The sequence below is a fragment of the Carcharhinus amblyrhynchos genome, chromosome 1, assembly GCF_965287045.1.
Source record: "Carcharhinus amblyrhynchos chromosome 1, sCarAmb.v2.hapA, whole genome shotgun sequence".
Taxonomy (NCBI): Eukaryota; Metazoa; Chordata; class Chondrichthyes; order Carcharhiniformes; family Carcharhinidae; genus Carcharhinus; species Carcharhinus amblyrhynchos.
Window position 1 is genome coordinate 8,578,055 of NC_137324.1, and position 26,439 is coordinate 8,604,493.

The 26,439-nt window shown below is 44.6% G+C and overlaps 1 protein-coding gene across 1 annotated transcript in view; it reads left to right on the plus strand.

The window, feature by feature from the left end:
• The first annotated feature begins 468 nt into the window (after positions 1-468).
• The window catches only part of dok1b (docking protein 1b), a 92,211-nt gene continuing 66,240 nt past the window's right edge, over positions 469-26,439 (plus strand). Inside the window, exon 1 of the mRNA XM_080196884.1 lies at positions 469-709. Within this exon, the coding sequence (XP_080053010.1) occupies positions 653-709 (57 nt within the window). The 5' untranslated portion in view covers positions 469-652. The remainder of the gene's footprint in view (positions 710-26,439) is intronic.

Here is a 26,439-nt window from a genome sequence, read left to right on the forward strand (position 1 = left end):
AAGCGCTCCCAAAGCTCGTGATTCCAAATAAAGCTGTGGGACTTTAACCTGGTGCTGTGAGACTTTTTACTGTGCCCACCCCAGTCCAACGCTGGCATCTCCATATCATGTCTCCCTTTTCAAGTATTTAGTGCAGTTCTATTTTGCAATGTTCATGTTCGTCTGCTGTTTTTCAGTCAGGCATTCCAGCAGGAACCTGAAGTGCTGAAGCTTGACTGCCTGAACTTCTCTGATCTCCCCAGGGTGCAGCATACTTCAGAGATGTGAATGGTGAGCCAGATGCTGGGGAGGATTGCCTGAAATTATTCGGTCTGTCAAAAGAAGGGGAGACTGCTATTTTGAAACGAGCCGGGGAGGGGGAGCAGTGGGAGGGACAACCCAGCCCAGTAAGCCTTTCTTCAAAAAGCTAATCTGAAGAGTGGTGAGTAAGAGGACAGGCTGGTCGCTTGTGTTAAAGTGGCTGGCGGAGGAGGAGGGCGGCTAGCCACCGCAGTAACCAGTGGTCCAAGAGGCTGGACTGAACGTGCCACGCTTTGGCTACCCTGACGATGCGGAAGTAGCGAACTGCACGGAAGTTTGGAGAAGAAACTTTTTACTTCTTTGAGAAAGGGAGACACAGACAGACAGAGAGAGAGAGAGCACGGATCGCAACATGGACAAGGCTATTAAAGAGGGGCAGTTACATGTTTTATTACCCAAATTCGGCAAGGTAAGGGAGCGGGCAGTGCTTTGAAATTGCATTTGACTCTTTACTGGGTAGATTTCAGTCCCAAAGACTTGTAGATGTTGACTCGGGGTGGGAGAGGGGGAGCTGGGGGAGCGCTGTTGCTACATTTAAATGTAGGTCCGCTTGATTTTTGTGCCTGTTTGTTCCATTTACTTGGCTTTTTTTACTGCAGATTTTTAATGCATCATTCGCATGTACTTCCCCTCTTGTAATATTTAAAGAGATGGATTTTTAATTTGGAGCAGATATCAATTTGTTTGGAGTTTTTCTTTTTGTTTGCAGTTTAATCCTGTTTTAAATACAAGTGTTAATCCAATGGATATTCAGAAACCTGGCTTCTGTGCAGTTCGGTGATGAGTTCTGGGTGAATTAAATAAGGAGTTTTTCTTAGAGGAGCTGTTTTTTGTTTTAAAAGGGGGTATCTCTGGAAGAATTTAAACGTTTGGTGTTTTGCCCCAGTTTTTTTCCCCCCTCTTCCCTGAACTGCCACCTTCCGTCACCAAGTGGTCAGCCTTCACCAGTAAGTTATACCAGGCTGGCATTGGGTGGCAGGCAGGGGAGAGGGTCCTGTTGGGGGGTGGGTATTTATTCTTGAGATGTGGTGTTGCTGGCAAGATGGGTGATTTGTTGGCCATTCCTTGCCTCCCCTCCTCTGTTGCTGGTGGACTGCCCTTGTGAAGCGCTGACCACTTTAGATGATGTGGTTCTGGAGTTGCCCCTGGATCCAGACTGAGTCAGGATGGTAGGTTCCACTGTCTAAGGTAGAGAGATTCTTCCTGCTTAGAAAGGATAGCAGGACTAGAGGATACAGCCTCAAGATAAGTTGGGGGGCGGGGGGGCTGCAGTTTAGATCAGAGTTGAGGAGGAACTTCTTCACTCAAAGGGTGGTGAATCTCTGGAATTCTCTGCCCATTGAAGTGGTGGAGGCTACCTTGCTAAATATATTTAAGTCACGGGTAGATAGGTTTCTGATAGACAAGGGAATTAAGGGTTATGGGGAGAAAGCGGGAAAGTGGAGATGATCCACTTCAGATCAGCCATGATCTTATTGAATGGCGGGGCAGGCTCAAGGGGCTAGATGGCCTACTCCTGCTCCTATTTCTTATGTTCTTATGTCTACAGTTCTGGCCACTGTAATATAGAAAGGATGTTATTAAACTAAAAGAGTTCAGAAAAGATTTACTTGGATGACACTGGGACTTGATGGCTTGAGTTGTAAAGAGAAAATGGTAGACTGGAACTTTTTTTCCTGGGGTGTAGGAGACTTGGGGATGATCTTGTAGAGGTCTATAAAATAGTGAGGGGCATAGATAAGGTAGATAGTCAACATCTTTTCCCAAAGGTAGGGGAGCCTAAAACTAGAGGGTATAGGTTTATGTTGAGAATGGAGAAATACAGAAGTGTCTGGGGGCATTTTTTTCACACAGAGGGCAGTGTCTGGAACAAGCTGCCAGAGGCATTAGCAGTGGTGGGTATAATTTTGTCTTTTAAAAAGCATTTAGACTGTTACATGGGCAAGATGGGTATAGCGGATCTGGGCCAAATGTGGACAACTGGGACTAGCTTAGTGGTGTTAAGAAAAAGGGTGGCATGGACAATTCGGGCCGAAGGGCCTGTTTCCATGCTGTAAATCTCTGATTCGCAACGGGCTTTAGTGAACCAGTTGTGTTTTTTGTGACGACTTTGTGATTGTAAATGTTTTACTTTTTAAAAAAAAATAATTTGGGATTTGATCTTTGGCTGTTAAGTTAGTGATGTTATCATTGCACGACTGTACTCATCCAGTCCTGTTATCATTCTTAAATAACGTACAGGATGTGGGCATTGCTGGCTCCTTCTCTAACTGCTCTTGAACTGAGCATGGGCATTTGCTGTGGATCTGGAGTCGGGCAAACATTAATAAACAATAAGACTTTTTAAATTTCAGATTCTTATTGAATTCAAGTTACAACAAGTGCCATGGTGGGATTGACACCATTATCCTGAGTCTCTGAATTAGTTGTAGAGGTTTACAGCATGGAAGTAGGCCCAACTTGTCCAGGCTGCCCAGTTTTTACGACTAAACTAATCCCAATTGACTGCATTTGGCCCGTATCCCTCTATACCCATCTTACCCATGTAACTGTCTAAATTGTACCCGTCTCTACTACTGCCTTTGGCAGCTCATTTCAGACACTCACCACAAGTGGTCCCACAAAATGCTCGGGAATTTCAGGATATGTCTCCACCCTTTTTTTTCTCCCTCATCTCATCTCTCTCTGGAGTCAAGAGACCAATTATAATGTCAGCTATTTTGGGAGCAACTCTGGTGGTCTGTTTGCCATCTCACTACCCCATTTAAAAAAAAGCTAAGCTCTGTGGTGTGCACTGTGCGCACACAGTGGTTTGGTGCACTTGTTACAATTGATTTAGAAGCAATTGGTTACATTAAACCTGCAAGAAACTGAAACAAGGAAGAGGTTTCTTATTTCATGGGATGTGAGCGTCACTGGCAAGGCCATTTGTTGCTAATCCCAAATTGCCCTTGAAATGGGGGAGGGGTCTTGCTAGCCCATTTCAGAACCAGTTATTTCATGTAGCCATGATGTGGAGTTGCTTGGCATTGGACTGGGGTAAGCACAGCAAGTAGTCTCTCAACACCAGGTTAAAATCCAACAGGTTTATTTGGCAGCATGAGCTTTCGGAGCACTGCCCCTTCATCAGATGAGCCCGGGATGATGGAGCAGTGCTCCGAAAGCTTGTGCTACCAGATAAACCTGTTGGACTTTAACCTGGTGTTGTGAAACTTCTCACTGGACATCCATAAAGGCCAGATCTAGTAAGGACGACAGATTTTCTTCCTGAAGGTCGTAGTGAGCCAGATGGGTTTTTACAATAATAAATGAAAGTTGCTGCAGTCACCATGAATGAGACTAGTTTTACAGTCCTGATTTATTCATTGAATTTAAATTTCAGTGTGCTGGGATTTGAACCCATGTCCCAAGAGCATTAGCCCGAGCCTCTGACTGGCACGACGGTTAGCACTGCTGCCTCGCTGATTGAGGGACCCGCGTACGATTCTGGCCTTGGGTGACATTCTTGCCATGTCTGTGTAGGTTTGCTCCGGTTTTGTCCAACACTCAAAAGATGTGTGGGCTAGGGTTGATTGGCCATGCCCACGGTGTTGTGGGGGTGGGGGGTGGGGGAAGCGGTGGTTTGGAAGGGGAAACACGGAGAAAGGGCATGGGTGGGATTGTTAGCAATGCAGGCTCGATGGGCTGATTGGCCTCCTTTTGCGCTGTAGGGATTCAATGATTACTGTCCAGTGACAGCATGCCTCTATGATTAGTGTTCCTCATGATCTCACTGTCAGAAAATGTTTCACAACCTCCTGAGCAGGAGGTGCGGTCAATGCTGTCATGTAGGAAGTGTGGCAGCCAATTAGCAAAGCCTAGAAACATGCCGCTATTCACAATGTAAAAATGCCCAGATAATCAGTTTTGCCGATTTATTGGCTCACAATACTAGGGGATCTTTTACATCCACCTTCGAGGTCAGATACGGCTTCATACGAAAAGTGAAACCTCTGACAGTGCACCACTGTAAATATCACTATGGATTATGCTACCAATGCATTTGTTGGCCATCCCTAATTATCTTTGGGAAGGTGATGGTGAGCTGCATTCTTGAACTGCTGCAGTCCATCGCTTCACGCTCCTCAGTGCCAAGGCAACCATCTAATTTGAAGGGATTTAATCGAGGAGACGACGAATGTTTTTATGAAAGTTTTTGTTCTGTGCTTATGGAGAAAGGGTGGAAGTATTTTCTTCCTTTATAGAAATTGTTGAAAGTGCATCATTGTTGAAAGAGAAATAACAGTTAAGGTTTTCCTGAGACACTCTGTTTTATGTTTTTACTGGAAGTTTCCTGATTTTCAGGAATAGGGCCTTGGGATTGTTGGCATTGCAGATTTGATGGGCCAAATAGCCTCCGTCTGCACTGCAGGGATTCTATGGTTACTATCCAGTGACAGCATGCCACTATATATAGTCTACTTCATGATATCACCAGCACAAATTACACAATTGGCGGTTGTGCTTCAAACAGCCAGACCTTAAATTGGGAAGTTCTCCTCTAAACCTCTCCACATCCCTCACCTCCTCTCTCCTTTAAAATGCTTGTTGCAAACTGTCTCTGACTAAATTTCCGGTCACTTGGCCTAATATCTCCCAATCTGGATCAGTGTCAAATGTTTGCTCCTATAAAGCTCCTTGGAGCATTTAACTACATGAGGTCAGTATTTAATGCAACTTGTTTCTGGCATTTGGTGTTATCAGCTGTGGCTCTTTGGTGTCTAAAACAGAAGATTCTGGGGTCCAGTCCCACTCTAGGATTGAGCATGAAAATCTAGGCTGATGCTCCAGTGCAGTAAGAGGGAGTGCTGCACTGTTGGAGATGTCTTTCTGATTAACTATTAAATCAAGGCCCCTGTACGTTTTCAGGTGGGCGTAAAAGGTCCGATGAAACTTGAAGAAGAGCGGGGCAATTATCTCCAGTGTCCTGGGCTGTATTTATCCCTTAATCAACATTGCAAAAAAAATACAGATTATTTTATATTACATTGCTGTTTGCATGAGAATTAGCTGGGCGTAAATTGGCTGCTGTGTTCCCTATAATACAACAGTGACTAGACTCAACTTCACAAACAATTCATTAGCTGTAAAACAGTTTTGAGGTATCTGGTGCTTGTGAAAGTTGATTGATAAATGCATATCTGCCTGTCTTCATCATTTGCCGTTGATCCCTTAACCTCTTCCTGTTTCTTATGTTCCCAGAATATTTGTTTACTTTGAACTCGTGCTCTCCTTGGTTTTTGAATTGGATAATTTGCTTTCTCTTTTCTTGTCACACCCTTTGTGTGTGAGTTGGTTCTGAGTGCAGTGGTTGCTTTGTCCTGGGCCAGTGTTTGATCCACCGACTGCCTTTCCTGCTCCTGGCTTCACTCTATGAAGGCAAAGCTTCGATGAGTATAGTGTTCAATTCTGGTGGCTACACTACCAGAAGGATGTGGAAGCTTTGGAGAGGATACAGAAAACATTTACCAAGATATTGTCTGGTATGGAGGGCATTAGCTATGAGGAGAGGTTGGAGGAACTTGGTTTGTTCTCACTGGAACCACGGAGGTTGAGGGCTAACTGGGTAGATGCCTACAAAATTATAAAGGGCATGGACAGAGTGGGTAGTCAGAAGCTTTTTCCCAGGGTGGAGGAGTTAATTACTAGGTGGCATTGTCATGATGTGGAGATGCACTGGGGTGGGTACAGTAAGAAGTCTCACAACACCCGGTTAAAGCCCAACAGGTTTATTTGGTAGCACGAGCTTTCGGAGTGCTGCCCTTTCACCTGATGGTGACTTATCTGATGAAGGGGCAGTGCTCCGAAAGCTTGTGCTACCAAATAAACCTAACCTAGTGTTGTGAGACTCCTTACCAGGGAGCACAGATTTAAGGTGCGAGGGGCAAGGTTTAAAGGAGATGTACAAGGCAAGTTTTTTATACAGAGGGTGATGGGTGCCTGGAACCTGCTGCCAGGGGAGGTAGTGGAAGCAGATACGGCAGTGACTTTCAAGGGGCGCTTTGACAAATACATGAATAAAATGGGAATGGAGGGATATGGTCTCTGGAAGGGTAGGGGGTCTTAGTTCAGATGGGCAGCATGGTCAGTGCAGGCTTGGAGGGCTGAATGGCCTGTTCCTGTGCTGTAATATGTTCTTGATGGAGGGACATCAAACAGCACTTGCATCAAACTGCTATACCTTTCCTAATGAAAGAAAGATTAGTGTTTATATTTTGCCTTTTCATGACCTTCGGGCATTCCAAAAACACTTTTACAGTTAATAGTGAGTGTAAATCACGATTGAAACATGGGAAATGCTGCAGCTGATTTACACAAAGATCCAGAAAGTTTGTTTATTGTCACAAGTCAGCTTGCATTAATAAATAATGAAGTCACTGAAAATACCCTAGTCACCACACTTTGGGTACACTAGGGAGAATTTAGCATGGCCAGTGCACCTATCCAGCACATCCTTCTGACTGTGGAAGGAAACCCACCCAGTCACATAAACATACATAAACATAAACATAAGAAATAGGAGCAAGAGTAGGCCAACTAGCCCTTCGAGCCTGCCCTGCCATTCAATAAGATCATGGCTGATCTGTCGTGGCTCAGTTCCACATTCCTGCCCTCTCCCCATAACCCTTAATCCCCTCTGGGTCCCTGGTGCTGTGAGGCAGCAGTGCTAACCATTGTGCTACTGTGCTGGGTTAGGTTGATTGGCCATGCTAAATTGACCTTTGTGGCAGGGTAAATATGTGAGAGAATAGGGCCTGGATGGGATTGTTGTAAGTGCAGACTCGATGGGCTGAATGGCCTCCTGCACTGTAGGGATCCTATGAAATTCTGAAAGAATATGGGGAGAGGGGCAGTGAGGGCTGATTTTAGAGTCTTGGGCAAGGTTAGCACTGAGGCAATTAGACGATTAGCCCAAAGAGTGTACTTGCAGCAAATATTGGTGAGAGACGGGATTGGGAATTTGGGGCTGTTGCGGAGGCACTGGCAAGTGTCTTGGTGGGCCTTTTGGAGGAGGCCAAGAGAAGCAGCGGGGGAATCTATTAGAAACTTATCTCAGAGGGGGATAAGATCGGGACTGAGGGGGGAAAGGTTGAGGAGTTTTAAAAAGTTGAGTGAGGCAGGGATTTAAGAGAGCAGAGTATCCAAAGGGGAGGCAGGAAGTACACAGGAGAAGAGGGGTCCAGGGGGGCTGAAGAAAGAATAAGTTGCGGAAGAAATCTGCTTGACTGTTTCAGTTTGGGAGTCATGTTGTGGAGATGCCAGCGTTGGACTGGGGTAAACACAGTAAGAAATCTCACAACACCAGGTTAAAGTCCAACAGGTTTATTTGGTAGCAAACGCCATGAGCTTTCGGGGCTCTGCCCATTCGTCAGTTGAGTGGAGAGTTCCCACTCGCTCACTCCCCACTCACCTGACGAAGGGGCAGAGCCCAGAAAGCTAGTGGTGTTTGCTACCAAATAAACCTGTTGGACTTTAACCTGGTGTTGTGAGATTTCTTACTCAGTTTGGGAGGAGCAGTCAAAGTGTGCTCAAGAATGGGCACAGGCAAACCTCTATGTTAGATAGGCCTGGTTATGTATCCATTATTAAAATGCATCCTGGTTTCTATAAAGGAGGGAGTCCAGATTTAAAGTCTTGACAAAAGTAAATTACTGCGGATGCTGGAATCTGAAACCAAAAGAGAAAATGCTGGAAAATCTCACAGCGCCAGAGACCCGGGTTCAATTCCAGCGTCAGGTCATTGTCTGACTGCACATCTTCCCTGTATCTGTGAGGGTTTCACCGGCTGCTCTGGTTTCCTCCCACAGTCCAAAGACGTGTGGGTTAAAGTTAAGTTTATTTGTTAGTGTCACAAGTAGGCTTACATTAACACCGCAAGGAAGTTACTGTGAAAATCCCCTAGTTGCCATACTCCTGTGCCTGTTCATGTATGCTAAGGGAGAATTTATCACGGCCAGTGCACCTAGCCAGCAGGTCTTTCAGACTCTGGGAGGAAACCGGAGCACCCAGAGGAAACCCATGCGACACAAGGAAATTGTGCAAACTCCACGCAGACTTTGACAAAGGGTCACCCGGACTCGAAATGTCAGCTCTTTTCTCTCCTTGCATGTGGTGCAAGATCTCGTTAGGTTTTCATGCATTTTCTCTTGGCTTAAAGTCTTGACGTCTCGTGGTCAAAGTTGCCATGGGTGGACTCTGCATTGACAAACTGTTGTCTAAGTTTGGAGACGGATGAGTGAAGTCCAGGAGCTATTTGAAGCATCAGATTTAACGGCGAGGAGGTGTTGAGGATCCAGGACGTGCTGGAGTTCATTACAAGGAGGAAAACACTGAGCAATGCGGCTCAGGTTTGGGTGCTCCGGGTATGAATATATATGCTGTTAGCTCAGGTTTGGGTGCTCCGGGTATGAATATATATGCTGTTAGCAGCAATGGAGATCATATTGGGATCCAAGTCCCTTTTTGTCTCTATTTCCTCAAATTTTCCAGAGTTGAACATTCAGAAGCTGTGTGATCCTGGGTTCCTATAAGAGGCCATTAATTATTGGCGATGGGTGGGTGGGGAGGGGGTTCACAGTGCTGTGGACAATACACCTCTTTGTAGTTTCTGAAGTAAATAAGTTGTATGAGTTCTGAAGAGTCATGTTGGACTCTGAAATGTTAACCCTGTTTCTCTCTCTGCAGACGCGCTGAGATTTTCCAGCACTTTGTTGTTGTTTCAGATCTCCAGCATCTGCAGTATTTTGCTTTTATGTCGAAACAGCTCCGCTTTTTGGTAGATTGAGGGTGACTGAAATTTGCATAAATACAGGAAGGTAGCGACTTTAGCAAAGGGAAATGATAAATTATGTAAATTTGTACAGTTGCATGATTCCGTTCAACTGATACGCTTGAGGTTTGCAAGCACGGTTGACAGTTTCCTCGATTCTGGGATTAATGCGCATATTGTCTTGTGCTGTGAGTCGTTAAGTATCGTCCCACTGATAAGGTGCTGTGTCTTCACAGTTAACTCTGCGCTGTGTATTAAAATGAGCTTGCAGGAGGGAGAATGGTTTGTGACCAACCACTTTTTAAAAAAACAATTTGTCATTGTAGGTGGCACTGAATTATGCAGCTTGTTCAGCCGTGTCACAGGGTAGTTAAGATCCAGTCCCATTGGTGTGTGGTGCTGGAATCTTACACATGTGGAATCATAAGGCATCGGAGCAGAATTAGGCAGTAGTGCTAACCACTGTGCCAAAAGCAACAGGTTTCCTTACCTGCAGAGCATCAGTTAACCAGTTGGGATTGTTCCTTTTAATGTCCTTTTTGCTGTGTATGCTTCTTAAAGAAAATGTTGCTTGTGCATGAATGGTCTATCAGTTCCCTATGTTGCGCACTACCAAATGCTGCACAGCTTGGAGAGAATGTATGACAATCCAGAAGCTTCATTTTTCTCGCGCCTGTTTCTGAATTGACAGTTTTATGTCATTTAACTGGGCCCGAATTCTCAAAGATGTCACATGGAATTGAGTTTGCATTCCCTAAACCATTAGCTCAGGCTTTGGGCCTAGTTGCCCCATTGTAAGATCGCCACTACTGTGCCCTTGTGGGGGGATTTCTAAAAACAAGCAGAATGAGCTTCCTGGTTTTAGATTTTGGGGCGTTGGTTGCTCATAATCACTGAAGTGTGAAAACCACAACTGAAGACATGACAGGGAGTTTATTATTAGACAGAGTTGAAGATATCCCCTCTGAGTCAAGGTGGCTCATGAAGGACTGGATAAAGATCACTAAAAACAGGCAAATCCAACCCAGCCAATTGCTGCCCCATCAGACTACTCTCAATCATCAGTAAAATGATGGAAGTGGCCATCCATCAATGGTGCTATGAAACAACACTTAGCAATAACATGATGCTCAGTTTGGGTTCCGCCAAGTTCACTCAGCTCCTGACCTCATTACAGACTTGTTTCAAACATGGGTAAAAGAGCTAAGTGTCAGAGATACGAGTGATTGACTTCTTTTGGCATCAAGGCAGCATTTGACTGAGTTACATCAAGAAGCCCTAGCAAAACTGGGAAAAGTCGTCACCAATTGGTCATACCTGGCACAAAGGAAGATGGTTGTAGTGGTTGGAGGTCAATCATCCCAGACATCATAAAATCATACAGCACAGAAGAGGCCCTTCAGCCCATTGAGTCTGCACCAACACATGAGAAACACCTGAACTCCCACCTAATCCCATCTGCTAACAGTTGGCCCATGGCCCTGAATGTTATGATGTATCATGTGCTCATCCACTTTAAAGGATGTGAGGCAACTCACCACCAACACCCTCCCAGGCAGCGAACTCCAGACCTTCACCACCCTCTGGGTTAAAGTTTTTCCTCACATTTCCCCTCCAAACTTCCTGCCCCTCACCTTGAACCTATGTCCCCTCGTGACTGAACCTTTAACTAGGGAGAACAGCTGCTCCTTATCCACTCTGTCCATGTCTCTCATAATCTTGTACACCTCGATCAGGTCACCCCCTCAGTCTTCTCTGTTCCAACAAAAACAACCCAAAGCTACCCAACCTCTCTTCACAACTTAAATGTCCCATCCCAGGCAGCATCCTGGCGAATCTCCTGCACTGCAATCACATCCTTCTTATAAGATAGCGACCAGAACTGCACACTGTACTCTAGCTGTGGCCTCACCAAAGTTCTGTACAACTCCAACACGACTTCCCTGCTTTTGTAATCTATGTCTCAATTGATAAAGGTATTTGTCTCATATGCCTTTTCTACCACCCACTAACATGCCTTTCCACTTTCAAAGATCTGTGGATAAACATGCAAAGGTCCCTTTGTTCCATAGAACTTCCCAATGTTCTACCATTCATTGAGTACTTTCTTGTCAGATTACTCCTTCCGAAGTGCATCACCTCACACTTATCCGCCCATTTGACCATTCCATCTATTATCTTCTTGTAGCCCAAGACACTCCACTTCAGTGTTAACCCTGCCCAGCTGATTTTTGTCATTTGCAAATAGATAACTATACTGGGGCTAGGATTAATATATGTCATTTATATGAATAATATGAGACCCAGCAGATTCCTGTGGCTTGCCGCTGATCACTGGCTTCCAGTCACTAAAACAGCCTTCTGTCGTCGCCCTCTGTCTCCTACAACTGAGTCAATTTTGAATCCACTTCATCAAATTACCCTCTCTCCCATGTGCATTTGCCTTCTTTCTTAGTCTCCCATATGGCTCCTTGCCAAAGGCTTTGCTGAAATCCATATAGACAACATCGATTGCACTACTCTCTTCTATACACCTGGTCACCTCCTCAAAAAATTCAATCAAATTTGTTAAGCACGACCTCCCTCTGCCAAAACCAGGCTGACTATCCCTGATCAAGCTTTGTCTCTCTAAATGGAGATAGATTCTCTCCTTCAGAATTTTTTCCAAAACCTTCTCTACCAATGGTGTGAAACTGAATGGTCTGTAGATTCCTGGTTTATGTTTACAACAATTCTTAAATTGTGGAACCACATTAGCTGTTCTCCAGTCATATAGTAGCTCCCCCCATGGCCAGAGAGGAATTGAAAATTTGGGTCAGCACTCCTGCAATCTCCTCCCTTGCCTTCCACACCATTGCAGGAGTTCCTCAGAGCAATGTCTTGGGCCCAACCATCTTCAGCGGTTTCATCAATGATCTTTCTTCCTTCAGAAGGTCAGCTATGGAGATGTTCGTTGCACCATTCATGACTCCTCTGATACTGAAGCAGTCCATGTCCAAATGCAGCAAGACCTGGTCAATACCCGGGCCTGGGCTGACAAGTGGCAAGTAACATTTATGCCTTGAGAGTACCAGGCGATGACTGTCTCCAACAAAAGAGAACCTACCCATCTGCCCTTGATATTCAGTGGTATTGCAATTGCTGAATCCCCCATTGTTAACATCCTGGGGGTTATAATTGACCAGAAACTGAATTGCAGCAAGTAACTAAACCTCCTGTCTCCCCAAAGCCTGGCTGCCATTTGCTAGGCAGAGGTCAGGAGTGGGATGGAATACTCTCCACTTGCCTGCATGAGTTCATCTCCAACAACACTCGAAGCTCGGCACCATCCAGGACAAAGCAACTCATTTGATAGCGAGCCCTTCCACAAGCAGTCACTCCCTCTGCGACCAACGCACAGTGGCAGCCGTGTGTACCATCTACAAGTAGCTCTGCAGGAATGTGCCAAGGCTTTTTTGGACAGCACCTTCCAAATTCACAATGTCGTCCCATTTGCCTGTGTTGGGTCCAGATCCTGCTATGCCATTCCCATCCATGTACCTGTCCGAATGTATTTTAAATGTCGTAATTGTATCCACCACCTCTGGCAGCTCATTTCACGTACGCAGCATCCTCTGTGAAAAGTTGCCCCTCCGGTCCCTTTTAAATCTTTCCCCTCTCACCGTAAACCTATGCTCTTTTAGTTTTAGACTCCCTCTACCCTGGGGAAAAGACTTTGTGTATTCACCTTATCTATGCCCTTCATGATTTTCAGAAGACTTTTGATAAGGTTCTGCACTGGAGGTTTAAGAAAAATTAGAGCCCATGGGTTTATGTGGTAATATACTGGCATGGATTTGAGAATTGGTTAAAACAGGAAGGAATAGGACACAGAGAATGAAGAGCAGAAATAAACGAGTCATTCTCAGGTTGGCAGGTTGCACTTCGGCCGGGGTCTCGTAGGTATCAGCGCTTGGACCACAGCTATTCACAATGTATATTAATGATTTGGATGTGGGGGCCTATGTAATATTACCAGGTTTGCTGATGGCACAAAACTAGGTGGGAATAGGAGTTGTGAAGAGGGTGCACAGAGACTAGAAGTAAAAAGCTGGTGTCAGTGAACGTGAAGCTGCCACAGAGTCATAGAGGTTTACAGCATGGAAACAGGCCCTTCGGTCCAACTTATTTTGTTTTTTAAAACTCCTAAACTAATTCCAATTGCCCACATTTGGCCCATATCCCTCTATACGCATTGTACCTATGTAACTATCTAAATGCTTTTTAAAAGATAAAATTGCACTACCTCTACTACTACCTCTGGCAGCTTGTTCCAGACACTCACCACCCTCTGTGTGAAAAAATTGTCCCTCTGGACACTTCTATATCTCTCCCCTCTCACCTTAAACCTATGCCTTCTAGTTTTAGACTCCCCTACTTTTGGGAAAAGATATTGACTATCAAGCTAATCTGTGCCCCTCGTTATTTTGTAGACCTCTATAAGGTCACACTCAGCCTCCTAGCTCCAGAGAAAAAAGTCCCAGTCTATCCAGCCTCTCCGTATAACTCAATCCTTCGAGTCCCGGTAGCATCCTAGTAAATCTTTTCTGCAGTCTTTCTAGTTTAATAATATCATTTCTAGAATAGGGTGACCAGAATTGCACACAGTATTCCAAGTGTGGCCTTTCCACTGTCTTGTACAACTTCAACAAGATGTCCCAACTCCTGTATTCAGTGTTCTGACCGATGAAACCAAGCATGTCCAATGCCTTCTTCACCACTCTTTCCACCTGTGACTCCACTTTCAAGGAGCTGTGAACATGTACCCCTTGACCTCTTTGTTCTGTAACTCTCTCCAACGCCTGACCATTAACTGAGTAAGTCCTGCCCTGGTTCAATCTACCAAAGTATATTACCTCGCATTTGTCTAAATTAAACTCCAGCTGCCATTCGTCAGCCCACTGGTCCAATTGCTGAAGATCCTGTTGCAATTGGAGATAACCTTCCTCACTGTCCACCATGCCACCAATCTTAGTGTCACCTGCAAACTTACTAACCATGCCTCCTATATTCTCATCCAAATCATTAATATAAATGACAAATAACAATGGATCCAGCACTGATCCCAAGCAATGAATACCAGCGATGTCCAGATCCTCAGTGACCGTTTGGCTAAGTCAAGCTTCAGATCAGGCCCGAGATGGGGAGCGATGCCTCATCTTGTCAGCTTGGATCCTGTTTGTCTCTCTGTGGGGACTATGCATTGGATTCAATGTGAATTTGGCTTTTGGAGCAAGCAAAGAGATGAATTGGGCTTGCCTGGTCCATTTTGCACATTGGCTTTGTAACTTTAAGAATGGAGTCAAAATTTTAAAAAGAAAATAAAAAAGACTTTTTATAAAGCCTTTCTGCCTATGCTCTGAAAAACTGCGAGTTCTTGACTGAGTGTGCTGTTTTAAGTTTAAGTTTATTTATTATTGTCAGGTGGGTTTACATTAACACTGTAATGAGGTTACTGTGAAAACCCTCTAGTCGTCACAGTCTGGCACCTGTTCAGGTATATTGAGGGAGAATTTAACATGGCCAGTCCACCAAACCAGCATGTCTTTTGGAATGTGGGAGGAAACACATGCAGACATGGGGCAAAAGTGCAAACTCCACGCAGACAGTGACCCAAGCTGGGATTTGAACCCAAGTCCTAGTACTAACCATTGTGCCACTGTGCTGTTGAGTGCCTGGGATCTTTAAAGGTAGCACATAAAATTATTGTGTAAGTCCAAATAGTCAGAAGCTGCCTTGATAATTTGCATCAATTTGTACTCCTCCATCCAAGGCCAACATCCTTCCTGAGGTTTGTTGCATAAAATGGAATCCAGATGGGATTTGATCAAAGCTCTTGTACAAATATACAGAAATGATGCAGAATTTATAGCAGAAAAACAGAAGATTCTGGATCATGCTCCAGCCAGCTTCATCCCATCCCTCTTCATCTAACCCAGGGGCAAACACCTTTTATTGCAAGGGGGAATGGAGTATAAAAGTAGGGAGGTCTTGCTACAACTGTAGAGGACATTGGTAAGACTGCACCTTGGGTGCGTGTACAGTTCTGCTCTCCTGACTCAAGGCAGGATATAATTGCATTGGAAGTAGTTCAAAGAACATTCATGTGGCTGATTCCTGGGATGAAGGGTTGTTAATGTTTTGAAGAGAGGTTGGAGATTCATTGGAGTTTATAAGAGCGAGAGGCAATCTTATTGAAACATGTCCTGGGGCTTGAGAGGGGTAGGTGCTGAAAGGATGTTTCCTCAGGGAGGAAGCTAAAATTAGGGGGCAGTTTAAAAATGAAGGGTGTCTCATTTAAGGCAGACATGGAAGTATTTTCTTCTCTGAGGGTCATTAGTCTTTGGAAATCTCTGACAGAGAGCACTGGAGTTGGACAGACACTTGAGGGGCAAGGGAGTTGAGGGTTATGGTGTCAGGCAAGGAAGTAGAGTTATCAGGTAAGTTGTGATTTTACTGAGCAGTGGAGCAGGCTTGATGGGCCGAATAGATTGTCCCAGTTTCTATTTCTTGTATCCTAATCCTTATTCACACATCTATCTGTTCCTGTTTCCCTCCTGTCTACCTAGCTTCCTGTTAAATGAAACAATGCCATTTTCCTCAGCTGTCCATGTGGTAGTGAGTTCCACATGTTGACCACTTCTGGATTTATTAGTAATTATCTTTTTGACTTATTTTAAAATAGAAAATGCTGGTAAATACCTTTTTCTTTTCTGGCTCCTAGTTTTGGTCATCAGCAAGGAAGTGGAGTTATCAGGTAAGTTGTGATTTTACTGAGCAGTGGAGCAGGCTTGATGGGCCGAATGGATTGTCCCAGTTTCTATTTCTTGTATCCTAATCTTTATTCACACATGTATCTGTTCCTGTTTCCCTCCTGTCTATCTAGCTCCCTGTTAAATGCAACAATGCCATTTTCCTCAGCTGTCCATGTGGTAGTGAGTTCCACATGTTGACCACTTCTGGATTTACTAGTAATTATCTTTTTGACTTATTTTAAAATAGAAAATGCTGGTAAATACCTTTCTTTTCTGTCTCCTAGTTTTGGTCATCAGCCCTACAAGTAGAAACATTTTCCTGTCTACCCTATCAAATCCTAGAACCTCTATCATCAAAAGAACATAACGTTAGGACAGGTCAGACGGCCCTTGAGCGACTGCGCTTTTCAGGAGAATTGGGGCTGAAGTCCAGCTGCAACACTTTACAAAAGAGAAAATGCGGGAAAATTTCAGCAAGTCTGACAGCATCTATAATGAGAGAAAAGATCTGATGTTTCCAGCCCAGATGACCTTGTCAAAGCTGCGCTTTCCCTCCTGATCTCCATATCCCTTAATTCCCTTGGAGTTTACTCCTCTCAATTTTAAATATACACACACACTGACCATAGTTCAATATTTGTTTAATATAACTTTGATACCTCCCATTAATGACTCCCAATGTTTGGTTTTGGGTTTGCTTTTTTATGGCTTTACTAAGTATTATTACAGTGCTGAGACTTTACTGATCCAACTCATAACCATATCAACTAGCAGGAAGAAGTGACTTTTAAAATGAGCAGCACAGTGGTTAGCATTGCTGTCTCTCAGCGCCAGGGACCTGGGTTCAATTCCAGCCTCAGAACACTCTGAGTGGAGTTTGCACATTCTCCTCGTGTCTGCATGGGTTTCTCTCAGGTGCTCCAGTTTAGTCCCACAATCCAATGATGTTAGGTTGATTAGCCAGGCTAAATTGACCTGTGTTAGGGGATTAGCAAGGTAAATATATAGGGTTACGGGAAAAGGACCTGGGTGGGATTGTGATCGGTGTGGACTCAATGGACTGAATGATTTCCTCCTGCATTATAGGGATTCTAAGTCGGCCACCTGACCCTTCGAGCTTGCCCTGTCATTTAGTAAAATCATGGTTGATCTGATTGTAACCTCAACCCCACATTACTGCCTATCCCCTGATAACCTTTCACCCCCTTGTTTATTAAAAATCTATCCAGCTCTGCCTTAAAAAGACATTGAAGATTCACCCAGACTCTCAATATTGGCTCTATCCTCTCTCTACAGATGTTGTCAGACCCGTTAGATCTTCCAGCATCTTTCTGTTTTTTTTGTCTCCTTCCACCTGCTTTTGAGGAAGAGAGTTCCAAAGACCCATGTCCCTCTTAACACATGTCCTTCTATTGTACCTGACTTGACTCCCTTCAGTGGGGTACTTTGAAGGAGGACTGGGGTGGGGGAGGAGGAGGAGGAGGAAGGCAGGGGGAGAAGGAGGAGGAAGTCTGGGGGGCGGAAGAGGAAGGCAGGGGGATAGAGGAGAGGTGTGTTGCACCGTCAGAGGTGCTATCTTTTCAATGAATTGTTAAACTGAAGCCCTGATTGACCTCCTGAGCAGACTCTACAGCCATTACTTTGAGGATGAAGCATGGTATTTTTGCTGCTGTGATGAAGGCCATTTGGCCGTCAGCTATGTTCCAGTTGAAGGGAACTATTCCACCTCGCAGGCTCCTGGTCTGTATCCCTGTGCAGATTCCTGAATTTCTATAATGAGCTTTCCAGTCGGAATGACCTGGCCAATATTCAACATCACTAAAACTGATGTCTTGTCACTGTGTGTGGGAGCTTGCTGTGGGCAAATTGGCTGCCCCGTTTCCTGTGTTATAGCAGTGCCTACACTTCAATAAGTACTTCCTTGGCTGAAATGGTCTTTGAGGTTGTGCAAGGTGCTACATAACTGCAAGTTCCTTCTTTTGTGATTAGCGACTTAGTTGTCTGCAGTGATGCGTTAATCATGGACAATTTCACCAGACGCCTACACTATTTCCTCCATTTGTTTTAATTTTATTTAAACAGTAACCACTTCCCCTGAGGGGGTGAAACTGCTGCATGCTGTTCTCTTTTTCTTTCCTTCCTAATTTCTGTCCTCTACACGGCAAACTTGCTGACTAATGATGGCATACATCATAAGCAAGTGACCATTGGTGGCACATCCATATATGGCAGAGGGCACCACAGGAGTTAATGTAGTGTAACTAATTGAAACACCCCATTTTAAAAGGTGGTAAACAACCAGGTAATTTGTTCTGGAGTTCAGGAAGGAATGTCACTGTGATATTTCATTAAGCTTCAATCAGAATTAATTAGTGTGGAAAAAGTACTCGTGGCTAAGTGGCAGTCATATCAAGCAAGTGACACCCTGGAAATGGTGATGAGGTGAAGGGCTGGTTGATCTGGCATTAGCTGTAAGGAAATTGCTCGGGACTCCCTGCTGTTTTATGTGGTGCTCCTGTTACAATCAAACAGCACTTCGATTTCACTTTGCAGGGTAGTGTCTCGGGAGGCAGTGACGTAGTGGTATTGTCGCTGGACTACTCATCCAGAAACCCAGGGTAATACTCTAGGGACCTGGATTCGAATCTCACCATGGTGAAATTCGAATTTGATTTTTTTTTTAAAAAAAAATCTGGAATTAAGAATCTACTGATGACCATGGAAACCACTGTCAATTGTTGGAAAAACCCATCTGGTTCACTAATGTCGTTTAGAGAAGAAAATCTGCATTCCTTACCTCGCTTAATCTACATGTGACTCCAGGCCTACAGTAAGGTGGTTGACTCTTAGATGCCCGCAAGGATGGACAATAAATACTGGCCCAGCCTGCGACGCCCACATCCCATGAAATTAATAAAATGCAGCATGGCCTTGAAATTTTTCTTTCTCTCTCAAACCATTCTTAGAATAGAATCATGGATCCACATCATATGATTTCACCAGCAGCGCCCCAAATTATTGTCCATCTGTAATTGCCTTCGATGGTGTAGGTGAGCTTGCTGGGCCATTTCAGAAGGCAGCCAAGAGTCACCCGCATTGCTGTGGATCTGGAGTCACATGTAGGCCAGGTTGGGTAAGGTTGGCAACTTTCCTTCCCTAAAGGACATTAGTCAACCAGATGTGGTCCTAACAATCTGGTAGTTTGTAGCCACTATTAACTCGTACTAGCTTTTAATTCTAGCTGCCATGGTGGGATTTGATCTACTCCCTCCTGATCCTTAGCCAATGGACTGCATTCCCCAGCCATTCAGTACAGCAGGATTCTCTATCCTGCTGCAGTGAACTGAGATTTAGCTGATTGCACCTGTACAGTCCTTCTCAACTATGCCTTGTGATAGCAAATTCCATTTTCTCTAAAGAAGTTTCTTCTTCTTAAGTTTATTTACTGAAATTGTATAGGGCATTGGTGAGGCCACACCTGAAGTATTGTGTGCAGTTTTGGTGCCCTTATATGAGGGAGGGTATCCTTGCTGTAGGGGGAGTACAGCAGAGGTTTACCAGGCTGATACCTGGGATGGCAGGTCTGTCATTAAGTGGACAGACTAAGTTGGTTAGAAGAGTGAGAGGAATCTCATAGAGACTTCAAACAGGGTTAGGCAGGGTAGACTCTGAAAGGATGCCCCCAGTAATGGAGGAGCCCAGAACTAGGTCATAGTTTGAGGAATAAGGGGTAAACATTTTAGAACTGAGGGGAGAAATCTCTTCACCCAGATGGTGGTGAGTGTGTGGAATTCACCACCACAGGAAGTAGTTGAGACCAAAACATTGTCTGATTTCAAGAAGAAATTAGATATAGCTCTTTGGGCTCAAGGGATCAAGGGACACAGGAGGAAGGGGGAATCAGGATATTGAATCTAATGATCAAAATGAGTGCAGAGCAGGTTTGAAAAGCCGAATGGCCTACTCCTGCTTCTAGTTTCTGAATGGAATGTCTTTCACCAAATTGAAGTCTAAAGATACTTCACAGCTGATAAACTTTGTAATGTAGTTTCCTCTCTTAGTATCTTCTCCTTTGACATGACATCAATTTCATTGGTTTCATTTGAAATTGGGACGCCCTTTCTGTGTTAAAGATGTAATGGAGTTAAAATTGTTAACTGGGTATTGCAGATGTCATGTAAACTGCTGATATTCATTGGGGGGAGGGCAGGGAGAGAGGTGGTGGCACACAGTGGTTAGCGTTGCTGTTTCACAGCGCCAGGGACCTGGGTTCAATTCCTGGCTTGGGTCACTGTTTGCACATTTGCCCCATGCCTGCATGGGTTTCCTCCGAGTGCTCTGGTTTCTCCCCACAATCTGAAAGATGTGCTAGTTAGGTGCATCAGCCATGTGAAATTCTCCCTCAGTGTACCCAAACAGTGTTGTGACTCGGAGATTTTCACAGTAACTTCATTGCAATAATAATGTAAGTCTTGTGACTAATAACTTTACTGTGAAATAAATAAAGTTTATTTATTTAACTTTATTTGACAGGCCTAGTGCCCTAGCTGCTGCTGTGTTTTACCAAATAGTCAGCTGTTCTTTATTACATGTACGTGGGTGAATGAGACCTATATCCTGAAACCAGTTACAATGTAAAAGTACCTTTTTTAACTTGTCTTCTCCCGCACTGGAATTTACACGTTTGCCTGGAAGGTGTGTGCTTTATTTTAAGGGTATTATTGGATACCGATTAGAAGAAACAATAGCCAGTTATTAAGAGCTGAGTCATCTGAGACTTGCTATTTGTGCCAGCCCTGGCCCAGCCAGTCCTACGTAATGAAATATTGACACATTAGTGTTTCTGAAGCTTAAGTCATCACCAAGCCCATACACTCCTAAGCCCCTGGGTGAGTTGACTCAAATGATACTCATAGGGTTATGATTCCATGGGTGTGAACATAAGAACATAAGAAATAGGAGCAGGAGTAGACCATCTAGCCCCTCGAGCCTGCCCCGCCATTCAGTAAGATCATGGCTGATCTGAAGTGGCTCAGTTCCACTTTCCCGCTTTCTCCCCATAACCCTTAATCCCCTTGCCTACCAAAAACCTATCTACCCGCGTCTTAAATATATTTAGCGAGGTAGCCTCCACCACTTCAACGGGCAGAGAATTCCAGAGATTCACCACCCTTTGAGTGAAGAAGTTCTTCCTCAACTCCGTTCTAAACTGCCCCCCCCGCCTTATCTTGAGGCTGTGCCCTCTAGTCCTGCTGTCCTTTCTGAGCGGGAAGAGCCTCTCCACCTCTACCCTATCCATCCCTTTCATCATCTTATACGTCTCAATAAGATCCCCCCTCATCCTTCTAAACTCCAACGAGTACAAGCCCAGTCTATTCAGCCTCACTTTATAGCTCAACCCCCTCAACTCCGGTATCAGCCTAGTGAACCTCCTCTGCACTCCCTCCAAGGCCAAAATATCCTTGCACTAGTGCGGCGACCAAAACTGCACACACTACTCCAGCTGCGGCCTCACCAGTGCCCTGGGGCACCGATCCCTGGGGCACTCCATGAGTCACCAAGTGTGTGCTCTTGAACCCTGCTTAATTGGCTCTTTCTACACATGCTAATGCCATCAACCTTCCCAACCTACATCAGATGGACGAGGGAAAATGATTTGGTTCAGACATCTGGGAATGACAGATGCTGAAACTTCCTGAAGTTGCAGCAAGACCTCCCTACTTTTTATATTCAATCCCCCTCGCTATGAAGGCCAGCATCCCATTTGCCTTCCTGACCACCTGCTGCACCTGTAGGCTGGGTTTTTGCGACCCATGCACAAGGACCCCAGGTCCCTCTGCACCGTAGCATGCTGCAGCTTTTCGCCCTTTAAGTAGTAGTCCTGCCTACTATTATTTCTGCCAAAGTGGATAACCTCACACTTGCCAACATTGTATTCCATCTGCCAGGTCCTCGCCCACTCACTCAGCCTATCTAGATCCCTCTGCAGATTTTCTACACCCTCCACACAATTTGCTGTTCCACTTATCTTTGTGTCATCAGCAAATTTTGACACCGTACACTTGGCTCCCTCCTCCAGATCATCTATATAAATGGTAAATAGCTGAGGCCCCAGCACCGATCCCTGGGGCACTCCACTAGTCACCAAGTGTGTGCTCTTGAACCCTGCTTAATTGGCTCTTTCTACACATGCTAATGCCATCAACCTTCCCAACCTACATCAGATGGACGAGGGAAAATGATTTGGTTCAGACATCTGGGAATGACAGATGCTGAAACTTCCTGAAGTATTCCAAAGTTTTTTGCCTCCATTCCACATGTGGATCACTCTGGGAGGTGGAGAATTTCCTGATATTGGTTATAGTGCTCTCCCCTCTGAGAAGGACATTCTAGGTTCAAGTCCCATTTTAAGAAATGGGGAATAAAGAAATGGCCGCAGAATTAAATTAGTACTTTATTCATATTTTCGTTTGTGAAGACTGAAGTGATCTACCAGAAGTGCTGAGAGAAACAAGTTTTAGTGAGAAGCTGAAGGAAATCAGTATTAGTAGAGAAATAGTTTTGGGGAAATCAGTGGGATTGAAGTCAGATAAATCTCTAGATCCTGATAACCGTCATTCCAGAGCACTTAAGGAAGTGGTCCTGGAAATAATATGTCTATTGGTGATTATTTTCCAAAATTCTTTAAATTCTGGAATAGTTCTACAGATTAGAGAGTAGCTAATGTGAAAACAGGGAACTACAGAGCACTGAGCTAACAGCAGTACTGGGGAAGTTGCTAGAGTCTATTATCAAGAATTTCATAACATGGCATTTGGAAGGCAGTGGTACAATCGGACAAAGTCAGTATGGATTTACAAAAGGGAAGTCATGCTTGATGAATCTATTGGAATTCTTTGAGAATGTAACCAGTAGAGTTGACCGAGGAGAACCGGTGGATGTGGTTTATTTAAACTTTCAGAAGGCTTTCGACAAGGTCTCACATAATGGATTACTATGTAAAGTTAAAGCACGTGGGATTGCAGGTAACGTCCTGAGGTGGATAGAAAGCTGGTTAGCAGATAGGAAGCAAAGAGTTGGCATAAATGGATCTTTTTCTGATTGGCAATCAGTGACTAGTGGTGTTCTAAAGGGATCTGTGCTGGGACCCCAACTGTTCACATTATATATTAATGTGAACAAAGTGGTTATCCACTTTGGTAGCAATAATACGAATACAGATTATTACTTGAATGGGTGTAAATTGAGAGAAGTGGATACTTAATGAGACCTTGGTATCCTTGTGCATCAGTTACTGAAAGTAAGCGTGCAGGTACAGCAGGCAGTAAAGAAGGCAAATGGTACATGGGCCTTCATAAGAGGGGATTTGAGTAAGAACATAAGAAATAGGAGCAGGAGTAGGCCATCTAGCCCTTCGAGCCTGCCCCGCCATTCAATAAGATCATGGCTGACCTGAAGTGGCTTAGTTCCACTTTCCTGCTTTCTCCCCATAACCCTTAATCCCCTTGCCTACCAAAAACCTCTTGCCTACAGGTGAGTATTTTGCCCATTAATCTGTGAAAATTAATGTAATTTTATTAGTAATTGCAAAGTTTGATTAAGGTTGAGTACAGGGTTAGAGATGTTTTGCAATTGTACAGGATGTTGGTGAGGCCAGACCTGGAGTATTGTGGGACTTTTGGTGTCCTTTTGAGGATAAGGGGTAAACCTTTTAGAATTGAGGTGAGGAGAAATTTCTTCACCCAGAGGATGGTGAATGTGGAATTTACTACCAAAGAATGTAGTTGAAGCCAAAACGTTGTGTGATTTCAAGAAGAAATTAGATTCAGCTCTTGGAGGTAAAGGGATCAAGGAATATGGGGGATGGGTGGGAAGGGGGAAATCAGGATTTTGAATTTGATCAGCCATGATCAAAATGAATGGTGGAGCAGGCTCAAAGGGCTGAATGGCCTACGCCTGCTTCTAGTTCAGTTTGTAGTGCCTTGTGGATGCTTTGGCTGGGATGGTATCAAACTTCCTGAGTATTGCTGGAGCTGCACCCATCCAGACAAATAGACAGCATTCCATCACACTCCTGACTTGAGCCCTGTTGGTGGGGACAGGCTTTGGGGAGTTGAGGCGAGGAGGGTGAGTTACACAGTTCCAAGCACCATAATTACATGGCTGGTCCAGTTCAGTTTCTGATCAATTCTAACCCCTAGGATTTCGGTGGTGGGGATTTGGTGATAGTGATGCCATTGAATAGCGAAGGTCAACAGGTAAATTCTCTCCTGTTGGAGATGATTGTAGCTTGGTGAATGTTATTTGCAACTTACTAGCCCAGGTTAAGAAAGAGAGACCCAGCCAGAGGGAACGACGGGGAGAGACCAGAGACACAGCGAGGGGGGGCGTGGTGACAATGATGGGGGAGGGTGGGGAAGGAAGAGGTGTTTGGAGGGGAGAGGCGGGGTGAGTTAGTCTGTGGAGTGACCGTTTTCAAGAAAATCAAACTGTAGAAAAACAGGTGAGTATTTTGCTCATTAATCTGTGAAAATTAATGTAATTTTATTAGTAATTGCAAAGTTTGATTAAGGTATACTGGCTGAACCAAAGTTTATTGTGATTAATAGGATTTCTTAAATTAATTTAAGAAACAAATATTAATTTACTCACAGTATAGAGGTAGAGATTTACAGCATGGAAACAGGCCCTTCAGCCCAACTTGTCCATGCCGCCAACCCCTAAACTAATCCCAGTTGTTCGCGTTTGGCCCATATCCCTTTATACCTATTGTACCCATGTAACTATCTAAATGCTTTTTAAAAGACAAAATTGTACCTGCCTCTACTACTACCTCTGACAGCTTGTTCCAGATACTCACCACCCTTTCTGTGAAAAAATTGCACCTCTGGACACTTTTGTATCTCCCCTCTCACCTTAAACCTATGCCCTCATCAACGCAATAGCCTAATCCTGCTTTCTCTCCATAACAAAGAATAAAGAAAATTACAGCACACAAACAGGCCCTTTGGCCCTCCAAGCCTGCACCAACCATGCTGCCAGACTGAAGAAAAACCCCCTATCCTTCCAGGGACCATATCCCTCTATTCCCATACTATTAATGTATTTGTCCAGATGGTAGTGATAAAACTCACTATCATATCTGCTTCCACCACTTCCCCTGGCAGCGAGTTCCAAGCACCCACCCTCTGTGTAAATAAAAAAACTTGCTTGGTACATCTGTAAGCTTTTGACCCCATTCGCCCCAAGTCTATATTCCAGCGGCCTCCCGAATACATTCAATGTTTTGGCATCAGCTACTTCCTGTGGTAATGAGTTCCACAGGCTCGCCACTCTTTGAGTGAAGAAATGTCTCTTCACCTCAGTACTAAATGGTCTACCCCAAATCCTCAGACCGTGATCACTGGTTCAGGACACCCCCACTATTGGGAATATCCTCTCTTTGCATCTACCGTAACTAATCTTATTAGATCTATCAGATGCGCCCCCCGCCTCATTCTTCTGAACTCCAGCAAAGACAATCCTAACCTACTCAAATCTCTCCTCATACTTCAGTCCCGCCATGCCTGGAATCAGCCAGGTAAACCTTACGTGCTGAAGATAGTGGCACTGCAGAGTGGATGAGCAAATTGACCATGGTAAGGGAGCCACTCAGGCTGGGGGGAGAGTTGATAGGGATGTCATGGTAGTAAGGGACAGTATAGTCGGGATCAAGATCTGTAGCTGAGAACAAGAGTCCAGTGTGCTATGTTGCTTGTGTGGTATCAGGGCTACAAGATGACATTTCTCGGACAGAGCTAGGAAAAAGTAGAAGAGTAGCTCTATTAATTAAGGATGGCATGAGTACTTTAGCGAGGAATGACCTTGCATCTAAAAATCAAGATTTAGAATCAATATAAGAACATAAGAAATAGGAGCAGGAGTAGGCCATCCAGCCCTTCGAGCCTGCCCCGCCATTCAATAAGATCATGGCTGATCTGTCGTGTCTCAGTTCCACATTCCCGCCCTCTCCCCATAACCCTTAATCCCCTTGCTTATCAAAAACCCATCAACCCGCGTCTTAAAAATATTTAGCGAGGCAGCCTCCACCACCTCAACGGGCAGAGAATTCCAGAGATTCACCACCCTTTGAGTGAAGAAGTTCCTCTTCAACTCCGTTCTAAACCGCCCCCCCCCCCCCCTTTATCTTGAGGCTGTGCCCCCTAGTCCTACTGTCCTTTCTGAGCGGGAAGAGTCTCTCCACCTCTATCCTATCCATCCCATTCATCATCTTATACGTCTCAATGAGATCTCCCCTCATTCTTCTAAACTCTACCGAGTACAAGCCTAGTTTATTCAGCCTCTCCTCATAGCTCAACCCCCTCAACTCCGGCATCAGCCTAGTAAACCTCCTCTGCACTCCCTCCAAGGCCAAAATATCCCTGCGCAAGTACGGCGACCAAAACTGCACACAGTACTCCAGCTGCGGCCTCACCAATGCCCTGTACAGTTGCAGCAAGACCTCCCTACTTTTATATTCAATCCCCCTCGCTATGA